This window comes from Zootoca vivipara, chromosome 12 (assembly GCF_963506605.1).
Source record: "Zootoca vivipara chromosome 12, rZooViv1.1, whole genome shotgun sequence".
NCBI lineage: Eukaryota > Metazoa > Chordata > Lepidosauria > Squamata > Lacertidae > Zootoca > Zootoca vivipara.
Window position 1 is genome coordinate 5,972,176 of NC_083287.1, and position 25,009 is coordinate 5,997,184.

Sequence of the window (25,009 nt, forward strand, 5' to 3'; positions counted from 1 at the left end):
CAGAACCGAACCATACTGTCTGATTGTGGAGGCAGAGGACAGTCACCCTGGCTAGTATCCAGGAATATCATCCATGAATTTGTCTGCTGCCTTTCAGCATTATCCAAGTTGGCAGGCATCGCTGCCTTTCCCTGACAGTGGGATTCAGTTGTGCATGTGGTTTTCTGGATTGTGGCCCCGCCATATTTAAGTTAGTTCCACTGGTTCTACATGATGTATATAATCCGGAGACAAAAACGAGGTCACCCGCTGTGCATTTTCGATCATAGTTGCACTCCAGTGTCATTGCCAATAGGCTACCCATGTTTTTAACACTCGGGAGCTTGAAAAAGGTAATTTGCGTTTTCATTAATGGGAGGTTTTGGAGTGCAAAGGTAAAGAAAATAGCTGGCTGTGCATGCTGGTAAATTAGGACCTCGTGGAGCTGGGTCAATGTGTTTAGTGTCTGTAAGTCTTTAGTCAAAGCAATCTTTTTACAGGGATGATTTTTTAAATCTCTTGCACCTTAATTTTAAACACATTCATCTGTAAGAGGTACATACCTCACCAAGTTTTTTATTTTCTTCTTTTTGTTTTCTATTAGTAAGGAAATACTGAATTCCTTTTGCTTTGTCAGATTCTGCAAGTTTTTAATATAGGTTGCCCAAAATGCTGATTGGCTCACCGCTGGCCGTGCACAACTCTGATTGGCTGTTAGCTGTGATCTCGCCTCCTTCCCCTGTCCTAGATTAGTTTGCATTTTATAAATGGATTGGGATGTTTTTTTACACCCACAAAGGTACCACATGGACATTCATGTGTTTATTCATTTGTTTGTCACCCTGTTGCTGTATCTTAAAGCAAAATCCATTTGTAAAAGTGCTCCGGGCAGGTTCTGCAGCTGAAAGCCAGTCTTCTGCAAGCCGGCTCTGCTGCAAAAACCATTGTTATCCTGGAGACGGAGTAAGTTTTTGACTACACTTGTTAAGCATAGCAGCATCTGTTTCAGGGTACACTACTTTAAGAACTACCATAGCTCTGATACTTCTTCTTAATAAACCAAATGGGTTGCCTGAAACCTCTGCAATGCTTTGTAACACTGCTAGTTTCTGGCATTTTATTTCTGTGAAAATAAAATCTCTTATTTTCTTTTTCTTTTTTTAGAAATTAAAGGGGGGGGTGTAAAATAATTGCCAGCACAGAATCTGCACCTTTTCTTTCTAATGTAAGTGACCATGAATGACATTCCGCTGTATGAGTCAATAAATGTGTTAACAGTCAAAGACATTTGACTACTGTATTTTTATTTAAGTTTCCAAATGTCACACTACAAAAAAATTCTTTAAAGCTTGTCTTCCCCAGCAGTGCAACATAGGATTCAGAGGCACCCCAAGCGCCATCTTCGTAGCGATGCGGGTGGCGCTGTGGTCTAAACCACTGAGCCTCTTGGGCTTGCCAATCAGAAGGTTGGTGGTTTGAATCCCCATGACGGGGTGAGCTCCCGTTGCTCTGTCCCAGCTCCTGCCAACCTAGCAGTTCGAAAACACGCCAGTGCAAGTAGATAAACAGGCACTGCTGTGGCGGGGAAGGTAAACGGCGTTTCCGTGCACTCTTGCTTCCATCACGGTGTCCCGTTGTGCCATAAGTGTGGGATGGAACACTGGGGCAGACAAGTCACAACAGTTCCTAGAGTGTCCACTAAGAGGAACTCACCTGGGGAACACCTGACTAAGTTCCTGTTCCTCCAGATATGCAGATGAGATGGATTAGCTGGCAGACAAAAGCTCCCAGCCAGCAGCCATTCCCTCTCTTAGCCTTCTCTCCTTCGATGGGAACACATCTCCAGAGAATCTCCAGTTAGGATGGTTCTCCCTCTTGGCCTGCAGCCAAGAGAGAGACCAGATGGAGCCTTACTTTACTAAGTAGTCTCCACATGTATATATCTGTAACTTTTCCACGTAAGCCTGCCTTTCTGAGATTATGCTGTTAACTCAGGTTGAAGCTGTAAGTAAACTCTATCTTATTTTATAAACACTGTGTTGTGTATTTCTTTTAAGAGGTACAAAGGGGACTTTGCCAGGAAGTATAATATTGTACAGGTTTTAGCAAACCTGAACGCACATGCTTTGCTGCGCACAAAAGGGGAATGTCACTCTGCTGATATTGGAAGCTTGCTAACACAAGCTTGGATAGGATCTATCTAATAATATATCCTAATCCATATCCCTAACATTCCCACAATAAGTGGTTTAGTCATGCTGGCCGCATGACCAAGAAAGCTGTCTGAGGACAAACGCCGGCTCTCTCGGCCTGAAAGCAAGATGAGCGCCGCAACCCCATAGTCGCTTTTGACTGGACTTAATCTGTCCAGGGGTCCTTTACCTTTACCTTAAGCACCATCTTCATGTCTCTCTGTATTGCCCTTCCAGCCAGCCTGTGTGGTTAGCTGCCTTTCCACCTCCCATTGAAGTTCTTCCCACTTCCTCCTCTTCTTTCCCAGCATCATTTTCAGGAAACAATCCCTCCCCTTCTGCTTCCAGCACCCCATAGTCCACCACCCTGGCAACCTCTGTTTCTCAAGCCAATTGCAAAAGCCCCCCCCCATTGCTTACCAATGGTAATCCTGTTCCAGTAGCCACTGGGCAGAGGGTCTGATGTTTTGCAGATGACTTATCATTATCAAACAATCCAGGTCATTATCAGCCTCGTTTCTTCTGTGACCCACCCCCAGCGAGTCACCACCAGGCTGACCTCAGGAGGAAAGGAGACGATATTATTTCCAGCCCTCGCTAAATTCATGAATATATGCGTTTGCTCAAATTCTAAATTCTAACCCTTCACTGAACGAAGAGATTATGGGGTGTCTGCCCCCTATGGGCATAGCCAGCGGGTGCAGGGGGTAGCTGCTCCCCTAAATCAAGTAAACAAAACAAAAAAATACATAACTGACCAATCACTTCACAGGTAACTCAGTTCTGCCCCCCAACATAAAGTCTGCCCCCAGTATAAATCCTGGCTACGCCCATGTGCCTCCCCGAAAAACTCATAACAATATACTTATAAACAAAACCTAACTGAGCATCTGACATTTTTGTCTTACATTTGTACCCAGCTTTTCCTTCAAGGAGCTACACAGGAATCATTCCATTTCTGAGGGCCTTCTGGCGGTTCCCTCCCTGCGAGAAGTGAGGTTACAGGGAACCAGGCAGAGGGCCTTCTTGGTAGTGGCACCCGCTCTGCAGAACGCCCTCCCACCAGATGTCAAGAACGCCCTCCCACCAGATGTCAAGGAAATAAACAACAGACTTTTAGAAGACATCTAAAGGCAGCCCTGTTTAGGGAAGTTTCTAATGTTTGGTGTATTTATTGTGTTTTTAATATTCTGTTGGGAGCTGCCCAGAGTGGCTGGGGAAACCCAGCCAGATGGGTGGGGTACAAACAAACAAACAATTATTATTTCATGCTCACATCCACCATGAAAAATAGGTGGATCAAAATAAATCCTTGGCAGTGAAGGTACTAGAATCTAAGTCTCTGGAGTGATGCCCCATTGTTTAGGGATGAACTGGTTGCTTTAGTGTGGATTTTGGGATTTTCCTTATGAGCCAACACTCGTTTTGTAGGAGTGCTCAAGGCACACCCATTCCGCCTTCCTGCAAAAAACAAAGGGAACTATGTTGGCCCATAAATGTGCGCCTGAGCCTGAAAATGGGCACCAATGAACAGGACAGCAGCAGCATAACGGCATCATGCCATGGATGGAGAATCCTATATAATAAAGTGCAAGTGTCTCTGCGTCCAGTATTCCCTGTGTCCCTGGGTTTGCGCTACTGCGCAGGTGCCCCACGGACACAGGGATTGGACGCACGCACACACGCACGCTCTCCCCACCCCCACCCCTCTGCCTACAGTTTACCTGCGGCCGCCAAATGCCACTCCCGGCTGCTACCCCCGGCGACCAGCAGCCAGCAGGCGTCGCGCACACGCGCGCACACTCTCCCCACCCCACCCCAGCCGCTCTGCTTTGACCTTTCGGTCTCCGAGGGCTTCCCCTCTGTTCCCGCCCGGCTAGCGCCCGTTTACTAAACGGGCTGAATGACACTAGTCCCTATATGTTATTGAGCAATGAGGAGTTGTCCAAGGACTGGCTTCTTGGTAGCAAACTTGTGTCTGTTATAAGCAACTAGTTCTGTGCCCTTGAGAGACAGAGTTTTTTTTTAAAGAATCAGATACCACTTTTGCTTAATTTTATATTACTGGACTAAGTTGTGGGGTAGAAAGCGCCAGACGTATTTCCCACCAACGCAGCCATATACAAACTGTCAGAAGTAATAGCTTCCTGAAAAATGTAATCATCAATAGGTCTAAAAGCTGTTAGTGGCATATTATGCAATTACTTTGCAATATTAACCACAGAAAGAACTACAAGCACAATGTTCAGTCACATGTTTGTATTATACAAACGATGTTTGATGGTGGTGAAATTCTTGTAGTTAACCCTTCCCATCCAAAGTGTCTGTATAGAATATCCCTCTGCTGGGATGTAATGTAGCCCCCGTCAGAGAATGCCATTTCCTCCTTGAAGCCAAAGCAAGATTTTCACTGCTATCAGTGTGGAACAGTTGCACATTGCAATATTGACCAGTAAAAAGGTAAAGGGACCCCTGACCATTAGGTCCAGTCGTGACCGACTCTGGGGTTGTGGTGCTCATCTCGCGTTATTGGCCGAGGGAGCCGGCGTACAGCTTCCAGGTCATGTGGCCAGCATGACAAAGCTGCTTCTGGCAAACCAGAGCAGCACATGGAAACGCCGTTTACCTTCCCACTGTAACGGTATCTATTTATCTACTTGCACTTTGACGTGCTTTCGAACTGCTAGGTTGGCAGGAGCTGGGACCGAACAACAGGAGCTCACCCCGTCGCAGGGATTCGAACCGCCTACCTTCTGATCAGCAAGCCCTAGGCTCAGTGGTTTAACCCACAGCACCACCTGGGTCCCAGTAACATAATGACCAGTTACATAATGCTAATCAGAAAAAGACAAGTCTAACTCATTTATTAGTTATGGCATATATTGCAAATAATAAATCACATTGAGAATTCTACTAAACATAGACATATTTGTGTTTTAGGTCCTCTAGATCAATATCTCCAAAGACAAAATTAATGCTCTGCTCAGCATGTTCTTCATTAGACGATCCATGAACAGCGTTGCGCAAAATATCTTTTGCAAATTTAGCCCGTAATGATTTGGGTTTGATTTCTTTTGCTTGTTCTGGATCCGTCGGTCCCATTAATTGCCGCCATTCTTCCACAGCGTTTTCTTTGGTTAGAATCATTACCATTGACGGGCCTCTGGAAAAAACCAAGGCATTCAAAGATTTATGTTACACTAACAATCTGAATTTGTAGCTGCTGGTGTTGACATAACTAGCAGGACCTTCTGCACAAGATGAGCAAGGCAAGTTCATATGAGAATGCTGCCTATGATAATATAACAGAGGTACTGTATATGTTTATCCTAAAGCAGCAGATTCCAAGGTATCCAAATTATGCATGGGATATAGGTGGGGCAGTTTTCACTCATTTTTTGCAATTATGTACCAGCAATCTACCCATTTTCCATTTGTCTAAAAGTTTTACATGAGATACCGGTACAGTGGTACCTTGGTTTACAACCATAATCCGTTCCAGAGGTCCGGTTGTATACCAAAACAGATTGTAACCCAAGGTGCGCTTTCGCCAATGGGGCTTCCCCCCCAAAAAAATGGGTTGGAATCCAAAAAAAGGGACACACACTTCCAGGTTTGACGTGGTTGTAATCCAAAGCGTTTGTAAACCAAGGTACCGCTGTAATTACACTACTCCGGATGCTGGAGGTAGAGGAACAACCTTCTCTGCTCTAACAAAAATAAAACCAAGGCCATTTTGCAACATGGTTGCACCACAGAACATCACGGTGTTGCACAGCGCACATTCTGAGCACTCTTTTTCTACGTGCAGCAGCTGAAATGCTACGGATGCAAAACTTTTTTTAAAACAGGGAGTTTCAATTTCACCAAATTACTATTTGCATGTGAGAAAAATTGTTTTGCAAACTGGATAAAGTTTCATCAGCCACATTATGTACTTCTGCCACTTTAGTTTTAATACTGCAAGGAACTTTCTTTTTAATCCTGCAAGGAACTGATAGTTCAGGCTTCTTATTGAATTTTTAACAGGTTGTTGTTTTTTTATCCTAAGACAAGGGTGGGGAACCTTTGGCCCTCCCTTGTTGCTGAACTATAACTCCCAAAGGTTCCCCACAGCTGCTCTAGGATGCATTTCCAAATATTTTTGTTGAGTCTTTTTGCCAGTTCAGGCTCAGATGAAATCAGACTGTGTACAGCATCCTGTAAATATCTTTGAATAACCTAGGTTTTTCCCCGGACCATAGAAATTTCACCAAATCTTTTCTCCAATTATTAAAACATTTGTCCCCACCTAATATCGATACCCCTGAAATAAAAACATCATTTTTGGTAATATATTAATCTTTATGGGTGAAATTTTCCTCAGTAATGAAAATTTAATTTTTCCCACATCTCGAAGTCCTTTTTAATTTCTTTCCATAATTTACCATAATTACCTTTAACTAAATCCATGTTAAAGGTAAAGGTAAAGGGACCCCTGACCATTAGGGGTCCGACTCTGGGGTTGTGGCGCTCATCTCACGTTATTGGCCGAGGGAGCCGGCGTACAGCTTCCAGGTCATGTGGCCAGCATGACAAAGCCGCTTCTGGCGAACCAGAGCAGCACACGGAAACGCCATTTACCTTCCCGCTGTAGCGGTTCCTATTTATCTACTTGCATTTTGACGTGCTTTCGAACTGCTAGGTTGGCAGGAGCTGGGACCGAGCAACGGGAGCTCACCCCATTGCGGGGATTCAAACCGCTGACCTTATAATCAGCAAGCCCTGGGCTCTATGGTTTAACCCACAGCGCCACCTGCGTCCCATATTATTTGTTGTTAAATTAATTCCAATATATTCTCTTTTCTTTTTGATTTCCAATCCTGTAATTTGTTGCAGCCTAATCTTATTCTCCTCATCCAAATTTTTAACTAATATATTTGTTTTCTTATAATTTAATTTGAATCCTGCCATCTTAATGCACTGGGTATGCCTTCAAGCGGATTTTCTGTTGTTATCATTACATCATCTGCAAATGCTCTAATCTTATAATTTTTCTCTCCTAGCACTATTCCTTTTATTGAATTATCCTGTCTGATTTTCTTTAATAGTACCTCTAGCACTATTATAAACAGCAATGGGGATAGCGAACAACCTCGTCTTGTTCTTTTATTTATACTGATTTTTTCGCCAATCTTTCCATTAATAATTAAATTTGCTTTCTGATTTTTATAAATTGCACTGATACCTCTAGAGAACCTTTCACCTACTTTCATCTTACTCAATAATTTTTCCATAAAATCCCATGAAACATTATCGAATGCTTTCTCTATTGATACCAATGCTGCTTGTTTATATTTGTAAATATTCCAAAATATCCACTATGTTTCTTATGTTATCTTTTATTTGACTCCCCTCTATAAATCCAGCCTGATTTTTATGTACTATATTTTTTATAACTTTTTTCAATCTATAAACCAATATTCCAGCAAAAATGCTATAAATTCCATTCCAAGTTTAGGATTAACCAATACTCTCTTATGTTTAACATTGACATGTGTTTCCTGTAAGCAAACTACGTCCCATTTCTGACTTTCCAAAATGCATCCTATCTTCTGTATTTTCTTTTTAACATCTACATGCAGCCGCTGGGAGAGATCATCAGGGGGTTTGGGCTGGGTGTTCATCAGTATGCGGATGATACCCAGCTCTACCTCTCTTTCAAATCAGAACCAGTCATTTTCTTTTGGCCAGGAAGACTTAGCAGCAAGCTCCCTCCTTTATATTCCTTATGTTGCTTTGTTTGCCACATCCATTGTCACCACCTTAGCAAACCCAGCGATGAAGTTCCAGAACACCATTTTGGAACTGCTGAGGTCTCACCCTCCATCCCTGAGCGAAGGAAGATGTCGTAATATGGGGTTGCTCTTTGATCTTTAGTCCGAAGTGGTCCAGGAAGAGTCTCCTCCCTAGGTGCAAAAAATACCTGACAGTACCAGAAGCTTTCTGCCTGCTTGCTGACTTCCAAGTTAGGCCTGCTATACTTCCTATGGATTTAATTAAAGCAAAAAACAGGCACTTACTCAGACATATAATTTATAAGCTGATCATAAAAGGGTTTTCCTTCTTGGTTTTTATAAAACTGTGCTGCCAACTCGGGGGATATGTTTGTTTCTTTCATTTCAGATATGATGAATCCAGCCTCTTTTACTTCTTGTATAATTTCATCTAAAAGGGGGGAAAGTTTGTTTAGAACTGAGAACTTCAAAAGTTCTTAAACTTTTAAAGACTAGTAAATTATATTCTTACCTTTGTTTATTATTTTAACGGCATAAGCTTGGAAACCAACTTTTTTCTCCCCCTTTTTATTCATTAAAATTTATTTTTAAAACTTGTATACTGCCCTTCATCTGCAGATCTCAGGGCAGTTCACCCCCCCCCAAAAAAAAAAAAACACCACCAAGATAAAAACACAAAATGCAAAATAAAAACAAGAAGAAAAAAACACAAACCAATAAACTCCTCTCCCCGCAAACCCCTGCCACAAACACATTTAAAAGGGTATAGAATATTTATCAGCCAAAGGCCTGGTTGAAAAGGAAGGTTTTTGCTGGGCGCTGAAAGGTGTAAAATGAAGGTGCCAGGTGAACTTTCCTGGGGAGAGCATTCCACAAGTGGGGAGCCACTGCAGAAAAAGCCTGTTCTTGGTGTTGCCACCTTCCAGACCTCTCCAGGAGGAGGCGTACAAAGAAGGGCCTTAGTTAGATTATGATGAGAGGGTCAGTTCATGTGGAGAGAGGTACTGCGGTCCTAAGCCATTTAAGGCTTTATAGTCAAAACCAGCACTTTGAATTGGGCCCAGAAGCTAATCGGCAGCCACTGCAGTCGGACCAGGATGGGTGTGATATGCCCAAACCGTTTTGCCCCATTGAGCAACCTGGCCCCCAAATTTTGCACTCACTGAAGTTTCCGGACCGTATTCAGAGGCAGCCCTACACAAAATGTGTTGCTGTAATCCATCCTAGAGCTTTTAAAACTTGTATACTGCCTTTCATCTGCAGATCTCAGGGCAGTTCACAAAAAAAAGATAAAAACACAAAATACAAAATAAAAACAAGAAGAAAAAACCACAAACCAATAAACTCCTCTCCCCGCAAACCCCTGCCACAAACACAGAGCATTGACAATGGAAGTTAGGCTATCCTTGTCCAGATACTTCTTCTTAGGCGATCACTCGTAGCCGAGTAAGATTGTCTTCCATAAATACGGTTTTAAAAGTCAGTCCATAAGTGATTATGGAGGCCAATTCTGGAACCACATGTCCTTCCACAGTGGGGACATAGGTTTCTGGGTGGGAGTTGATCACGGTGAGGGTTTGCCAAGGTGCCTTCCTCTTAGCACGTTTCTCCCTTGCGTCCTGAGTTCGAGTGTCTTCAAAGCCCATGACACCTTTGGTAAAGGCTGCTCTTCAGCTGGAGCGCTCACAGGCCAGTGTTTCCCAGTTTATACTACATATTTTTTATATTTTCCTTGAGAGAGACTTCAAACCTCTGTTGTTGACCACCAGCATTATGCTTACCATTTTTAAGTTCGGAATAGAGTAGTTGCTTTGGAAGACGATAACCAGGCATCCGTACAACATGACCAGACCAACGAAGTTGATGTTGAAGAATCATTGCTTCGATACTGGTGATTTTTGCTTCTTTCAGTACACTAGCATTAGTTCACCTGTCTTCCCAAGTGATGTGTAATATTTTTCAAAGATAACCGTTGATGGAATCTTTCAAGGAGTTGGAGATGGCGTTTATAAGTGGTCCATGTCTCACAAGCATATAGTAAGGTTGGTAGTACAATAGCTTTGTAAACAAGCAAATAGTTTTGGTTTCCCTGCGAATGTCCCGGTTCTCAAAGACTCTGCACTTCAATTGGGAGAAAGCTGCACTCGCAGAGCTCAGGCGATGCTGGATTTCAGCATCTGGGACACCAGCCGAAGCTGATGGAAGGCACTCTGTGCCACAGAAGTCACCTGAGCCTCAAGTGACAGCAAAGGATCCAGGAGGGCCCCCAAGCTACATGCCTCCTCCTTCATAGGGTGTGTAGCCCCATCCAGCTGCAGGGTGGTGTTGTTCACCTGCCTTCCCAATGCTACACATCACGATTTGTTCCTGAGAGGGAGCGGTGAAGGCATGGCAGGGTTGGCTCTGCTACTACACCTACAATACACCAAGCTTCCCACTGCCTGGCCAAGCCAAGGAAAGGAATTCCCAGGGCATTTGCTTGTGCGGTGCATTTAACCCCCATGACTGCAGCTCAATGGCAATCCCAACCCACAAGAGGGAGGTGTGAGCAAACTGGAAGTGTGGAGAGAGATTTGCCTATTGTGTTATTGAGCTAAATCTGATCATATAGTCTGCATTGTATAATTCTGAATATGGCTTAGCCACCCACCCCCCATTGTTTTCTTTGCCTCTCTGTGTGTGTCAAAGTGGAACAGCAAAAAGGAACAGGATGCCCAGCTTGCTATCAAGGACGAATAGCTGGCCTTGTTTGGAGGACAGAATGAGAGGCAGAGAGGGGCTTATTATCAGCGATGATGCACTTCCAGCCTGACGCTGAAAGTTGCTAGCTTGATGCGTAAACTGAAGGCTTACTGAAGGCTGAAGGCTTTGTTGAGTCAGCATGTGTTTATGCACAGGACTGGACACGGATCTTCCTTATATGTACTTGTGACCCCCTTTGTGTTTATGAGAAGGACCGGACAGAGTGCGTGCGCACTCTTACAGAGGAGGGGGAAGGAGCCCAAAGAAGTGTATAAGAATCTTTGCAAATATGTGTTTCTTTACTCTTGTCGTGGAGCTGACCACCAAGAGTCCCTTAAATTTAAGGATTAAATTCTTTCTCTGAATTCAACCCCCGGTGTCATTATTGGCCATCTCTGTCCTGCCTGGGCGCAACTTAAGGACCCTTAGTAGCTGATAAGGCTACAGAAGGTTTGCAAAATACCAAAAAAACAGATATGAGGGAAGCACAGGGGGAGATCCCAAAACTGTCCAAGAAGGTCTGCACACACTCAATGGGCAAGAAATGGGAATGCAGAGGAAGTGAGAACGGAATGGCATACTGTGTCCTGGAAAGGGGCATGGTGGCTGTAACTCGGAGCAGGAGCACTCGATGCTGCAACATTTGGCTGCAGGTTCCACTTGCCCTATGTAACCATTAAAGCAAAAGCCATGCGCACAGTCAATAAACAAATTAGCATTGCAGGCTGCAAATTGCCATTCCTGCTAGGCTAAAACTGAGCAATAAGCAACTTGCCCTCATTAGGATAGCAAATAAACACCGCCTGGCTGTTTTTCATGCCCAACAGCAATCAGTATTCCGTTGCTGTAAAGCAGCAGTTGCAAATTTTGAAGATTGCTATTTTTGTAATCTCCCAGGCCAAATTTGGCCCATCAGCAATTCAGTGCAGGCCTAGAATGCCACAATTTCCCCTCTTCTGCCATATTGCCTTACCACAGTGGGTTTTGAAAGGCAACTACCATAAATTCAGGCAGGATAATCACACAGACTTTCTAAATACTTGGAAATGGGTGGACGGGGGGGGGGGAAGCATTTTGTATGCTGTCCATCTGCCCCTTGGGACTGTCTCTTTCTTCTTAAGCCTGGACACATGACATCCTCACATGCTTACCAAGCACATGAGGGGCAGAGGAGTGGGATCACACTCAGTGGCCCTGCGCACAGATGTTGCCCACTTGCTGGCCACTTCCTCCGGGGTGAGAGAGCTTTTTGCACATAACGCACTCTCTCTCACCAACACTGTACACATGATCACCTTGTTTGGCACGACTGGGAGAGACATCAGCATCATGCGGGGGGGGGGGGAGGGTTGAAGGTACCATCCTGCTTCTTCCTGAAATGCCTAACGAATGTCTAAGAGCGGGTGGGTGTACTATCCTCCGGCTGTTTACCTTTGTGCTCCTCAAAAGCAGTGGGTTTAATGACAGCAAAAGTATTTTGCACAGGGAAGAAGAATTCCAGTTCCTTTGCAGCTTGTTCAGAAGTTGTGCTTCCATGCAGTTGATTAATGGGTGCATTGTCGATTGCAAATTCGGCGCGTAAACTAGAGACCACAAAATCAGGAAATTAGATCTAGGACACAGAAGCTTTATGTTTCCAAGTTTAAAAGGGTAAAGGAACTCTGGCAGTTAAGTCCAGTCGCAAACGACTCTGAGGTTGCAGCACTCATCTTGCTCTATAGGCCGAGGGAGCCGGCGTTTGTCTGCAAACAGTTTTTCAGGGTCATGTGGCCAGCATGACAAAGCTGCTTCTGGCAAAACCAGAGCAGCGCACGGAAACACCATTTACCTTCCCGCCGGAGCGGTACCTATTTATCTACATGCACTTTGACGTGCTTTCGAAACTGCTAGATTGGTAGGAGCTGGGACTGAGCAACGGGAGCTCACCCTGTTGCGGGGATTCGAACCACTGACCTTCCGATTGGCAAGCCCTAGGCTCAGTGGTTTAGACCACGGTGCCACCCACGTCCCATTTCCAAGTTATCCCCCTACAAAAGGATGTAGTTGGGGTTCAGCCTGGGGAAACAGTCCCCCCTCCCCCATGTTACTGAGAGGTTAGGGCACAGGGAATCTGCATTATTCAGAGATGCAATTTTTTCACCTTTGTCTAACCAGGGCATTGACAAAACAATGCAATCGTTTTTATAACACACTAACCACTAAAATATGGGTTCAATGGCACAAGAAAAAATGTAGCAGAAGAAAATATGCAACACTGTCCAGAGGATGGCAATGTTGTCAAACAAGTTACAACATGGCTTTAATTTTATTTATGCTCTAGGCTCCTAGCACAGCCGTCTTCATTTATCAGAATGCAATGTATTAGTAAGGTACTGTTATGTGTTGTTGTTTTTTTAAAAAAAATACCTTGTTGGACATTGTTCCTTTGCTTCCTCTACTATCTTTGGGCCCAGTAAACTTCTCCATTTCTGTATTGCATTTTCTCGTACCAAAGCGAGTGCAAGAGTTGGTCCACTGTCCGGTGCAAATACAGTAGAAGGTTTTTAAAAAGATCTGTTATAAACTCATGATTAGCTCTCTCTTTTTTTGCATTTATAAAACTATTAACAAATTCCATGTGAATCACTCATACCAAAGTGATTCTAAGTGCTCTGCTATTAAATGAAATACGTAGCTAAGTCAGGGTTGCCAATAAAGCAAGAAATTTATTAAACAAACTAGACAGAAAAAAGGGGCAAATACTTGGTTAAATGCAGCCTCCCCACTAGTTTGAGAAATATGTTATGCACAATATTCCTAGCATTTTAAATAAATTTATTCGTAAAAAAGTGGATACACAGGAGCCTAGGTTATTATTATTTTTTCTGTTGGTCTGTTTCACTTATGGGATCCGTGCACATAACTTTATCTTAATATAGGACCAAATAGATAGCATTCCCTGCTTGTCTGGAAGTAATCTCAACTTTGCCCGGCATTCTCCCCAAAATTGATCATAATCTGATTGTCTATTTTACCAGAAAACCTGGAACTCTAGTGCTGGCGCCAGTCCCATCACTGGGAAGGGCTAAATTAAATGACAGATTCCCCATGGAGTTGAACAGTAGACAATAATATGATTCACTGTTCAGTTTGGGATCCCATGGGGGCAGCTTAAATCAGAGCCTGTGTATGCAATACATTCTGTACCTTCGACTTTGTCTTGTTCACTTTATACATCCCTGATTAGTATTTGATTCTCACCCTTCCAACCAAGTTTCAGAGTTGTGGTGTGTAAAATGAATTTATTTCCCTGCATTTAAAGGTCTTCCTTCTCAAGTGGCGCACCTGGTCATTTGTTCCAGGAGAGCTGGGAAATAATCTTGACCTTCATGCTCTTTGTAAAACTCACGAGCTTGCTCTTCTGTTAGGACGATTTCTCTTTGCATTGCTATCTGAAAGCCATCCTCCTCAATCCTTTTCAGAATAGAATCTGCATGCAAAAGATGATTAACAGTTGACACATGTAGGCACCCCACCCCACGGTTACTCTGTGGATACAGCAAGACTGGGGAGGCGGCTGTTGCCAAAAAGTGTGGATGTTCTCACCCACCCAGCCAGGCTACTGCCATCACATCCATTGGAAATGGCTGCCTCTCGAGTTTTTTGTTAGGCCACGCCCCTCATGGCAGGCATGTTGTGCAATGCAGCTTTTAACATCAAAACCCATTGTGTTGGGTATTGTATGATACTGCGCTGCACATAGCAGTCCCTGGTACAGAGTCAATGCAAGAACGGCTTCTGCGGCCACATTTCTGGACCCAGCAACATGTCAAGAATACGGAGAGAATTGCGTATTGATGTTCACTAACCTCTCCTTTCCCTCAAGAGAGAAGGTCTAATCAAGGCCACTGTTTTTTCAAGAGCTGGGCCTTTTTTCGGCTTGGAAAAATCAGGAAAAAAGAAGGCCAGTTCCCGGCTTGCTTCTTCCACTCTGTCATGAACGTCACATAAATCTGATATAGCTTGGCCTTCCAAGAACCCTTTCAAGCTAATAAAGGGTAAAATAATATAAATGTAACCACTGTTAAACATTTTACGAAGTACAAAATGAGCACTTAATGCATCACAATAGCTGTGAGGTGAAATTTATAGACTTGGCTGTGAAACACTAATCTTGCTGCAATAGACAGACATAATTAAAAGATGCCTGCTTCTTGGGAGAAAAGCAACGACAAACCTAGACAGCAACTTAAAAAGCAGAGACATCACCTTGCCGACAAAGGTCCGTATAGCTAAAGCTATGGTTTTCCCAGTAGTGATGCATGGAAGTGAGAGCTGGACCATAACAAAGGCTGCTCGCCAAAGAATTGATGCTTTTGAATTATGGTGCTGGAGGAGACTCTTGAGAGTCCCATGGGCTGCAAGAAGATCAAACCTATCCATTCTGAAGGAAATCAGCCCCGAGTGCTCACTGGAAGGACAGATCCTGAAGCTGAGGCTCCAATACTTTGGCCACCTCATGAGAAGAGAAGACTCCCTGGAAAAGACCCTGATGTTGGGAAAGATGGAGGGCACAAGGAGAAGGGGACGAGATGGTTGGACAGTGTTCTCGAAACTACCAACATGAGTTTGACCAAACTGCGGGAGGTAGTGGAAGACAGAATTGCCTGGCATGCTGTGGTCCATGGGGTCATAAAGAGTCAGACACGACAAAACGACTAAACAACAAAAATTCAAAACATAATTTCAGAGGCAAGAGAGAGAGAGGCTCGTGTGTACAAGGGCAGGCTTTGGTAAACTTTTGTAATATGGCGCCCTGGGTGAGGCCAAAATTTGGTGCCCCCAAATGGATCTTCCCAACTTTGGATCTTCTCAGTTTTGCATCCCCACAGCTCGGTGCCCTGTGCTTTGTAACTGCCCAGACTGCCTCACATAATTGATCACAAGGTGCAGTCCACATACCCCATTTGAATGGCAATGCTCATGAACTTTGGGGGGCGACGAAGGGACCCCCTAGGAGTTGGTGCCTGTGCCACTGCTCCTACTGGTGTACATCAGTGCATATTAAAAAGGGTTAAACCAGAACTCAAAAAGAAAACGTGAGTAACTATAAGGAAAAGGAAATCTGGGACAGAAACCTGCGGTTCTGCACACGCCCATTCAAAAATTAATTCTAGCTGGTCTTCAAGTTAAGCCAAAAGGTTGTCTGAATTGAAGGCAAGTCAGAGCGAACCCCTTCCCACCCTGAAGAATAAAATAACAATGGCTTTCCAGAGGGGCAGTCATGCAATTATTTTGCAGCAGCAGCAGCAGCAGATGGCACATAAGCTTTCATGGACTATAGTCTTCTTCCATCAGATGCATGAAGTCCTATCCTGAGTTAGAGGTGTATGGGAGGAGATTGCAAATTGTGAGGTCGGAAGAAAATTAGATGCAGAGTTAATTTCCAAAAGGCCGTGTCATGCTTATGATAATATTTTATTCTCTCGTTCATTATGCTGTTTTAAACGTGCATTTTATATTCGACTTCGCTTATCATTCTTTTTAAATGTTTAAGATTTTTTGTTAACTTTGTGTTAAATATATATTCTATAGCTGACCTCCTTTGTTGTTTTATTTTGAAATCTTTAAGATAATATTTTAGTTTTCTGTTAATTGTGTTGCTTTGACTGTACCATATACAGTACTCTATATTTGACTTTCTTCAGAAATGTTTGATTCTGGATTGTTTTACTATTGTTTTAATATGCTGTTAAAATATAAAGTGATACAGAAATAAATTAATAATAAATAAATAAATAAATTATTGAGTGAAGTAGATCCGATATTGCCTAGCATGAAGACACACTTGAAATACCATGGCGGATTTGAAAAATCCTGCACATGGTATCCAATCCGCAAGCTATATTACTGTCAATCACGTATTGGGTGGGAGGAATCATATCCACCTGCACACCCGTATACTCACACACTCCATGTTGGAATCTACCTGGCTGGCGCTTCACTTTGAGGTTTCCTATACCCTTCCTCTTCCTCCTCTTCCTCTTCCTCCTCCTCTTCTTCTTCTTCCTCCTCCTCCTCTCCCTCTCCAAGACCCAATTCTTGTAAATAAGGCATAACCTCGTGTGTTTGCTTTCCTTCAGAAACGATCAGTACATGGCATGGTCCAGACAGCATAAACGAAACAAACTCTTCAAAGTCAAGCTGGGGTGGGGGGGGAAGTATTTTTGTCATTAAGTGCCAGGAAAGAAGACTCACCGTGAATTGATTTAGCACTACATTTCTCCCTGTTATTACTGAGATCCTAAAATATTTCAAATATAGAAGTTTATGTTCTATCCAGTAGCAGTGCCAGGGTGGGCTGCTGCATCTCACCTGACCATACCTGCCAAGTTGCTGTCAGAGAAATAAGGGACCGGGTGGAAATAGCAGGCCAGAAGTCGCACTGCAGCCATTTTGGAACTGGGCAAAGCAGCATCAAAAGTTGCTTCTGAGCATGCTCTGCCCAGTTCCAAAATGGCCACCATGCCAGAATAAACCGGGGAAAAACAAAAAAATCCATTTTTTCAGCTAGGAACATCTGGAAAATGGGGATTTCCCGGGGGAAACAGGAGACTTGGCAGCTATGCACCTGACCTCTGGTTGGCTGCATCGAGGCTGCTCACTGGAAGGCAGAGGGCGGGGACCAGGCAGCGTTGAGAATGATACACACAAATGCACTGGCAGAGCCAATCCAGTATTCCTGCTAGTGCATTTGTTGTTGTTGGTGTTGTTGTTGTTGTTTAAAAAATATTATTGATTTTTCAACAAAAATAACAAAACAAACAACAAACAACAAATGCAAACAAAGAAAAATATACAATAAAAGCAATATCAAAGCCATAAAATGGGATTCTCCAAATCCCGTGACTTCCCTCCCCCCACTTCTATGGTTCCTTAAATTTCTTTTTCAACTGCATATCATTTCTACTCCAAATTACTCTTTTTACCTCAAATTTCCTACACTAGTTCTAAAATTACAAGCGTTCTTAAAATCCTGCCAATGTATTAACCTGTTTACGATACTTTTCGAAGTACATGATAGATAAACACGTCCCATTCTTTTTTAAATTTCTTATCATCTTTATTTCTGAGCTTTCCAGTTAGTTTTGCCATTTCAGCATAGTCTATTAACTTGGTTTGCCAGTCTGCTTTCGTTGGGACAGCTTCCTCTTTCCACCTTTGAGCTAACAGTATCCGGGCGGCCATCGTAGCATACATAAACAATTTTCTCTGTTCTTTTGGAATCTCCGCTCCTAAAATACCCAATAAAAAGGCTTCTGGTTTTTTAACAAAGGTTACTGTTATGTACTGAGCTGAATCCTAGAACAATAGGATCCAGAATGCAGCAGTCTGATTGGTCTGCAGGAGCCACCCAATCCAGCTCCAGGTGGAAGTGAATCAGCGACATGATTGGCCTGCAGGAGCAGCCAATCAGGCTTCTGGAGGAAGTGAATCCACAACCTGATTGGCCTACAGGAGCAGCCCAGAATTAGCCAATCACGCGGGGCCCATTGTGTAAATCAGGGGTCAGCAAATTTTTTCAGCAGGGGGCCGGTCAACTGTCCCTCAGACCTTGTAGGGGGCCAGACTATATTTTGGAAAAAAATAATGAACAAATTCCTATGCCCCACAAAAAACCCAGAGATGCATTTAAATAAAAGGGCACATTCTACTCATGTAAAAACATGCTGATTCCCGGACCGTCCGTGGGACGGATTGAGAAGGCGATTGGGCCGCATCTGGCCCCCGGGGCTTAGTTTGGGAATCCCTGGTGTAAATAATGTATATATAGCAGACATTTTGGGGAAAGTCTCATTCACTGTTTTACAAGCTGCATTAAAGAGCATGAAATCACTACAGGACTCTCGAGTATATTTCAGTTACTCTAATTCCCCCCCCCCATTTCATTATAAATCATTTCTCAAAAGACTGCTGCTAGTGCATTTGCACCATGCGGACCTTGGTCCTGCCTTGCTCCTCTGCCTCCCACTAAGCAGGAGTGATGTGACTAACTGGAAGCTAACTCTGGTGGGAATTCCATTGCTGTTGACCGGTATGGAGACCTGAAATGGGGGGAAAGAGGGATGATGCAGAGGCACAGCAAGGCCAGCATTGTTTTTCTGTGAGTTAAAATAGTAACTAGGTTATTTCCCCACAGCTATGCTAACATGCAATTCACGTACAGTAATCAGTCATTTTGATTAGCTACATCAATGACTATTTCCCACATTTATCTGTTCTTCTTACCTCTTCTGATTTGTCTAGATAAAAATCCCTAACTTGCTCATCTGTTAATGTCCTCAGGGCTTCTGCAAGAATGTTAAAGCCTGCTTCTGTAATCTTCAGTTACCGGAGCACATTTTAGAAGAAAAAGGTTGGGTTATTAGGCTGTGTTTAAGCAGTGCAAACAATCAAAGAACTTTTAACTCATCGGTTATCTGATCTGAACAAAGGAACAAATGAAAATTAAATAAATTCATGTATCACCATGATCTTAATGTAAAAACTTTAAACAAACAGGGAGGTGCAACATACAATTTAATAAAACAATGTGACAGACCAATCAGTCTTAGGATGGAAAGCCATCTTTGATACCCCTTTTTCATTCTCTGTTACAGCAGACAAAATTGCCTGATCATCTAAGCATTGTTAGAAGATTAGGGCTGAGCTATTGGTTAAATGTACAGATAGGATTGTGCTGAAAATCTTGTATCCAGTAATTTGATTTTGCACAAAAGTATTTAACTGATCCTGAAATATTATATATAAAGCAGTGACTTCTTGCAAGTATGATGTTCTAAATTCACGCAAGCAAGGCTTGTGAATCTCTTCACCATGAAATTAATATGTTGTGGAAAACACAGGGCATACTGCCTTTAAGTTTTGAGCCTGTTAAAAAAAGTTCTCAGTTGCTACAGCCACTGTTGCTTAGTAACCTAGAGGAGGGGAAATAAGCATCTAATGCAAAAGCTGCATCTAATGCGCATCTGGCTTAGCAAATTCCTGCCATCCTAGTTTTCAAATGAATCAGTATTGCTTCATATTTTTCAGCAAAAAGTTTTCTTTACCGTTTGTTTAATTTCTTCAACTTTTCCTGCTTCAACCGCATCAGGTTTTATGATCACAACAGTGTATTTTTCCTCCTCTAAAAGAGAAGCGGGAGTGTATATAACATTCAGCATATAGGAACAAGACTACGTACTAAGCAACTTCCTAGGTCAAGTGCTTGTGATGCTTTAACAAGTGCTAACATGCATGCCTCCCCTGTGTGAGATCCATTTACAATGGCACCTCGGTTTTCGAACGTAATAATGGTTTTTGGTTCAACTTCCAAAAAGTTTGAAAACTGAGGCACAAAGGGAGGTTTGCCAATTCAATTGAGAAAATTGTGAAAAACAGATACACGCAGCGGAAGCCGTTCGACTTCCAAGGCGTGTTTGAAAACGGAAGCATTTACTTCAGGGTTTTCGGTGTTTGAAAACTGAAATGTTTGGCAACGGAGACATCCGAAAATAGAGGTGCCACTGTATTTACATGCAAATCCTTAGGCATCTGACCACATCTGACCATCAAAAACAGCACTACACCACAATTTTATATCTGTGTCTTCAGGAAGGAGATTCCAAATGACATTATCATACAGGTACCCTGTTTCCCAGAAAATAAGACATACCTATAAAATAAGCCATAGCAGGAATTCTAAGCATTTGCGCAATATAAGCCATACCCCGAAAATAAGACATAGTGATAGGCACAGTTCTGGAGGGCGCCAAGGAAGCGGCGAGGCTGGACATGTAATGAAAATAAGCCATAGTGTGTCTTTTTGAGGAAAAATTATTTTCGGGGAAACACGGTAGATAAGTATGAGAAATGTGATCAGGACAAACAAAACTATATTTAAAAGACACTGGTAGTATAGCTGACTGAAAATCAGTTACAGTAAGTCCACCTTATCCAATTTGTATTTTTCTAGCTACAAAAAACCTCCCTGTTTGTCTAGTTAGTAGAACAGAAGACTAAAAATTGATCCCAATAAAACCCATGCCGATTTTTACCCCCAGTAGCATAAAACATTTGCCTCTTTTGTCTGCCCAAGATGAGTAAAAGATGAGTAAAAGGAAAATGACAAATGGGTGTTTTCAGATATCAGAAAAATTGGTCTGAAATGTTGGCAGATTGGCATCTTTTTGTACTGTGGGCATCAGAAAAAAAAACACTAGAATGGGAAACTCTTCCTTGAATTTGCTTTTAAGTGGCTGCAGGTGCAGACATTTCCCTTTCAAAAGTCTTGCTGCCTCATTGTCATCCTTCGAAGACAGAGGTCCTCTGGCTAGGTCGGGGCGACATGGGGTTGGGGGGCCAACTCCCACCTTTTGCAGGGGCTCAATTGGTACCAGCGCCTTCTGTCAAGAGTTTGGGTGTAACCTTTGAAGCCTCCCTTTCCATGGAGGCGCAGGTTGCATCCACAGCAAAGGTGGCATTTTTCCATCTCCGCCGCATCAAGCAGTTGGTCCCTTACCTCTCTCGCCCCGACCTGGCCACAGTGATCCATGCGACGATCACCTCCAGGCTTGACTATTGTAACTCGCTCTACGCAGGGTTGCCCTTAAAGCTGACCCAGAAACTCCAGCGGGTGCAGAATGCCGTGGCGAGGCTCCTTACAGGGTCCCGGCCGCGGGATCACATTCATCCAGTGCTTTACCAGCTGCACTGGCTCCCGGTGGAGTACAGGATCAGGTTTAAGGTGCTGGTTTTGACCTTTAAAGCCCTATGCGACTTGGGACCCTCCTACCTACAGGACCGCCTCTCCTGGTATGCCCCGCGGAGGACCTTAAGGTCCACAAATAATAATATTCTGGAGATCCCGAGTCATAAGATGGCTAGATTGGCCTCTACTAGAGCCAGGGCCTTTTCAGTACTGGCCCCAACCTGGTGGAACGCTCTTTCCCAGGAGACCAGGGCCCTGCGGGATTTGTCATCTTTCCGCAGGGCCTGCAAGACAGAGCTGTTCCGCCTGGCCTTTGGGTTAGACTCAGCCTGACCCCTGTGTTTTTCTCCCTCATGGCTTGGATTTATGGCCTACTTGAAATGAGGCTGCACTTTAAATTTTAATACTGTATTTTAATCTGTATTTTAATTAATTGTTTTTATGTTTTATTGTGGTTCTGTTGGTGTCAGCCGCCCTGAGCCCGGTTTTTGACTGGGGAGGGCGGGGTATAAATTAAATTTATTATTATTATTATTATTATTATTATTATTATTATTATTATTATTCAGATACCAATTCCTGCCTTCATGTCTTGCCCACTTCACAGGGCAGCCTGAAGCAGGTCACTCTACCCTGTTGTATGGCAGGCGTGCCATGGCCATAATGTGGTGCTGGCCTTGGAGTCCGCAGCGGACAGTGTGGCCGGGCAGTGGCACTCCCAACCCTCTGGCTGGTTGCGTTGCTGCTTATAAGGAGGAAGACGGGGAGGGGGTGGCAGTGAAGAGGATGGCACACTAGCCACCTGAGTGTTTGCACTGCACCAACCTCACCGCTGCCTTTCCCCTCCACCTCTAACGCCTGGTAAGCGGCAAGTCACAGTTCTATGGACTTTGAGGCAGGGTGGTGGGAAAGAGCATGCTTAACTCCTCCCCATTGGAGCTGTGCGGGCATCTGTCTCCTGTTAAGACATTCCTACCAATAAACGTTGTGTTCATTAACCATAACAACAATCACACCACTGATTTGCTACCTATCTAAAAATCGAAAAATCTATCAGGAAAACTTGCCGATAGCTTCTTCTTCTACAAGTTCTTCATCGGATTCTTTCTCCTCCACAAACAGAAGTTCTGGCAACTAAAAATGTTGTCACTGTTACATTATGGTCAGACCAGCTTTTCGAAATAATATTTGGTAAGGGTGCAATCGTGAGACAGTTATTTCGAAAGTTTCCAAACGGTATAGAAATGAAACATCACCAATATAGATTCTCCATAGGCAGATGGATGGATGGATGGATGGATGGATGGATGGATGGATGGAAAGAAAGCATCAATGGATAGATACGGTACCATCAGTTGCAAGATAAGGCAGCTTTGATTGGATAAATGTCAGTGGTGGGGAGAAGAGCACTGCTTCAGGATTGCAGTTCGGAGGGAAGGGGATAATCTTGCCTGCTGTTGTGTTTCCTCAATATGCCACCCCATCCCCAATACTAGATCTATGAAGGAAAAAAGGTGGGCATTGGAACTGTCTTCCTGTGACGAACCTCGCTTCTCTATTACCAACAGTGTGCTGAAGGAAAATAAACAAATTCCTTCAGTAGCACCTTAAAGACCAACTAAGTTTATATTTTGGTATGAGCTTTCGTGTGCATGCACACTTCTTCAGATACCATGCACACGAAAGCTCATACCAAAATATAAACTTAGTTAGTCTTTAAGGTGCTACTGAAGGAATTTTTTTATTTTGCTTCGACTCAGACCAACACGGATACCTACCTGTAACTAGTGTGCTGAAGGAATTCAGTTATTGTTCAAGCAACCCACTATTCCTTCTTTCTCCCAAATAAACTCCCTGTTTATATATGGGTTTGCTAGTACATAGAGTACAATTCCAGCTTTCCAAATAACGTGGCTCTGTATCCTTAAAAACTCCAGGCAAATTTTGCAGGAACAATCTTGTGCCCTCAGTAAGGTTTCCCTCTCAACTCAGGTTCACCTCAGCACTTTAGCCACTGCAAGGCACTCTTTCCCTTCACTTGCCTCCTCTGTGTGTGACTTTGAGATACTGTAGCGGGGGCCCAAAGGGCCCCAATTAAGGTGATAATGGACTCCTAACTCCTCTTGTCTCTGAGTTTTATTGGTCCATGTTATGTACTGAGCTGAATCCTAGAACAATAGGATTCAGAATCAGCGGGAGCTACCCAATCCAACTCCAGGTGGAAGTGAATCCGCAACCTGATTGGCCTGCTGGAGCAGCCAATCAGGCGGCTGGCAGAAGTGAATCTGCTACCTGATTGGCCTGTAGGAGCAGCCAATCAGGCTGCAGGCAGAAGTCAATCCACAATATAATTGGCCCACAGGTGTAGCCCTGAAGTAGCCAATCACGCAAGGCCCATTGTGTAAATAATGTATATAAGCAGATGGTTTTGGGAAAAGAGCCATTCGTCTTCTCTTCTCCTCCTTGATGACTATGAGCTGAATAAAGAGCATGAAATTCACTCTTGACTCCGAGTATATTTCACTGGCGACGAAGGTGGGATCCTGCTGAGCTGACCGCCACCACGCACTGCACCGCAGCACCGCCACCTGCTGCACCGCTGCATCGCACCGTGCATCCAGGCTTCAGCTCCAGGACCCAAGGAACCCAGAATGGCAACCGACAGCAGCTTCTCGCCATTCAAACCAGCATCAGGAGACTGGGAAGGGTACGCCGCCCGTTTCAACTTCCTCCTGCAAGCGAAAGAAGTCACCAACGATGCCATGAAGAGGGCGACATTCTTCAGCGTCTGTGGAGAGGAGACGTTTGAAATCGCCCGGGCTCTCCTTGCACCTAGAGATGTCGCTACCGTCTCTTACAAAACAATAATGGAACGGCTGAAGGAGCACTTCTCACCACAGCCCTCGGTGGTAGCTTGCCGAAATGCCTTCTACGCAAAGCGGCAAGCCCCGGGGGAAACCATAACTGGGTTTGTGACCTCCCTTCGCCAAGCCGCCCGGTTATGCAACTTCTCAGAATTGGAGAACATGCTTCGTGACCGCCTCGTCGGTGGCCTGAGGGACGAGATGTTGCAACGACGCCTCTACGCCAAAAAAGACCTCACGTTCCAGATTGCTCTGGAGGAAGCCCTGGCAACCGAAGCCGCCGAGAGGTCAACGCAAGAGGCACGACCGGCCCCGCCATCCCAACCGAGGGTCTACCACGAAGACCTCACCGACGAATCCGAATCTGACAGGGAGGAAGTACACCGAGTACAGCGGCGCACTCAAGCAGCACACACACCACAGCAGCCTCGACGAGAAGGAGGGAACTGTGCAAGCTGCGGGGAGAACCACGAGAGGAGGACCTGTCGTTTCCGCAACGCAGAGTGCAGGCAGTGCAGAAAATTGGGACACATCGCCCGGGTGTGTCGGGCTCGACTCACCCGTCGACAAGCATCAGATGACCGACCCAGGAGCCCCAGGTCACACGGCACCATGCACCAAGGCAACTCGACGGAGATCACGGACTACCAGGTATTCCAGTTGCCCCATCCCAGCACAGAGAAAATTTATATAGAGGTACAGATAGAGGGAGCCCCATGCCGCATG

General features: G+C 44.1%; 1 protein-coding gene across 1 annotated transcript in view; it reads right to left on the reverse strand.

Moving 5' to 3' along the window:
- Window positions 1–5,084: 5,084 nt before the first annotated feature.
- Window positions 5,085–25,009, reverse strand: part of NME8 (NME/NM23 family member 8) — a 31,375-nt gene continuing 11,450 nt past the window's right edge. The window contains exons 6-15 of the mRNA XM_060281050.1: window positions 22,487–22,553; window positions 19,780–19,856; window positions 18,959–19,051; window positions 16,765–16,873; window positions 14,539–14,697; window positions 14,015–14,159; window positions 13,097–13,204; window positions 12,122–12,273; window positions 8,234–8,378; window positions 5,085–5,334 (exon numbers count right to left, since the gene is read on the reverse strand). Coding sequence (XP_060137033.1) covers window positions 5,085–5,334; window positions 8,234–8,378; window positions 12,122–12,273; window positions 13,097–13,204; window positions 14,015–14,159; window positions 14,539–14,697; window positions 16,765–16,873; window positions 18,959–19,051; window positions 19,780–19,856; window positions 22,487–22,553 — 1,305 coding nt within the window. The remainder of the gene's footprint in view (window positions 5,335–8,233; window positions 8,379–12,121; window positions 12,274–13,096; window positions 13,205–14,014; window positions 14,160–14,538; window positions 14,698–16,764; window positions 16,874–18,958; window positions 19,052–19,779; window positions 19,857–22,486; window positions 22,554–25,009) is intronic.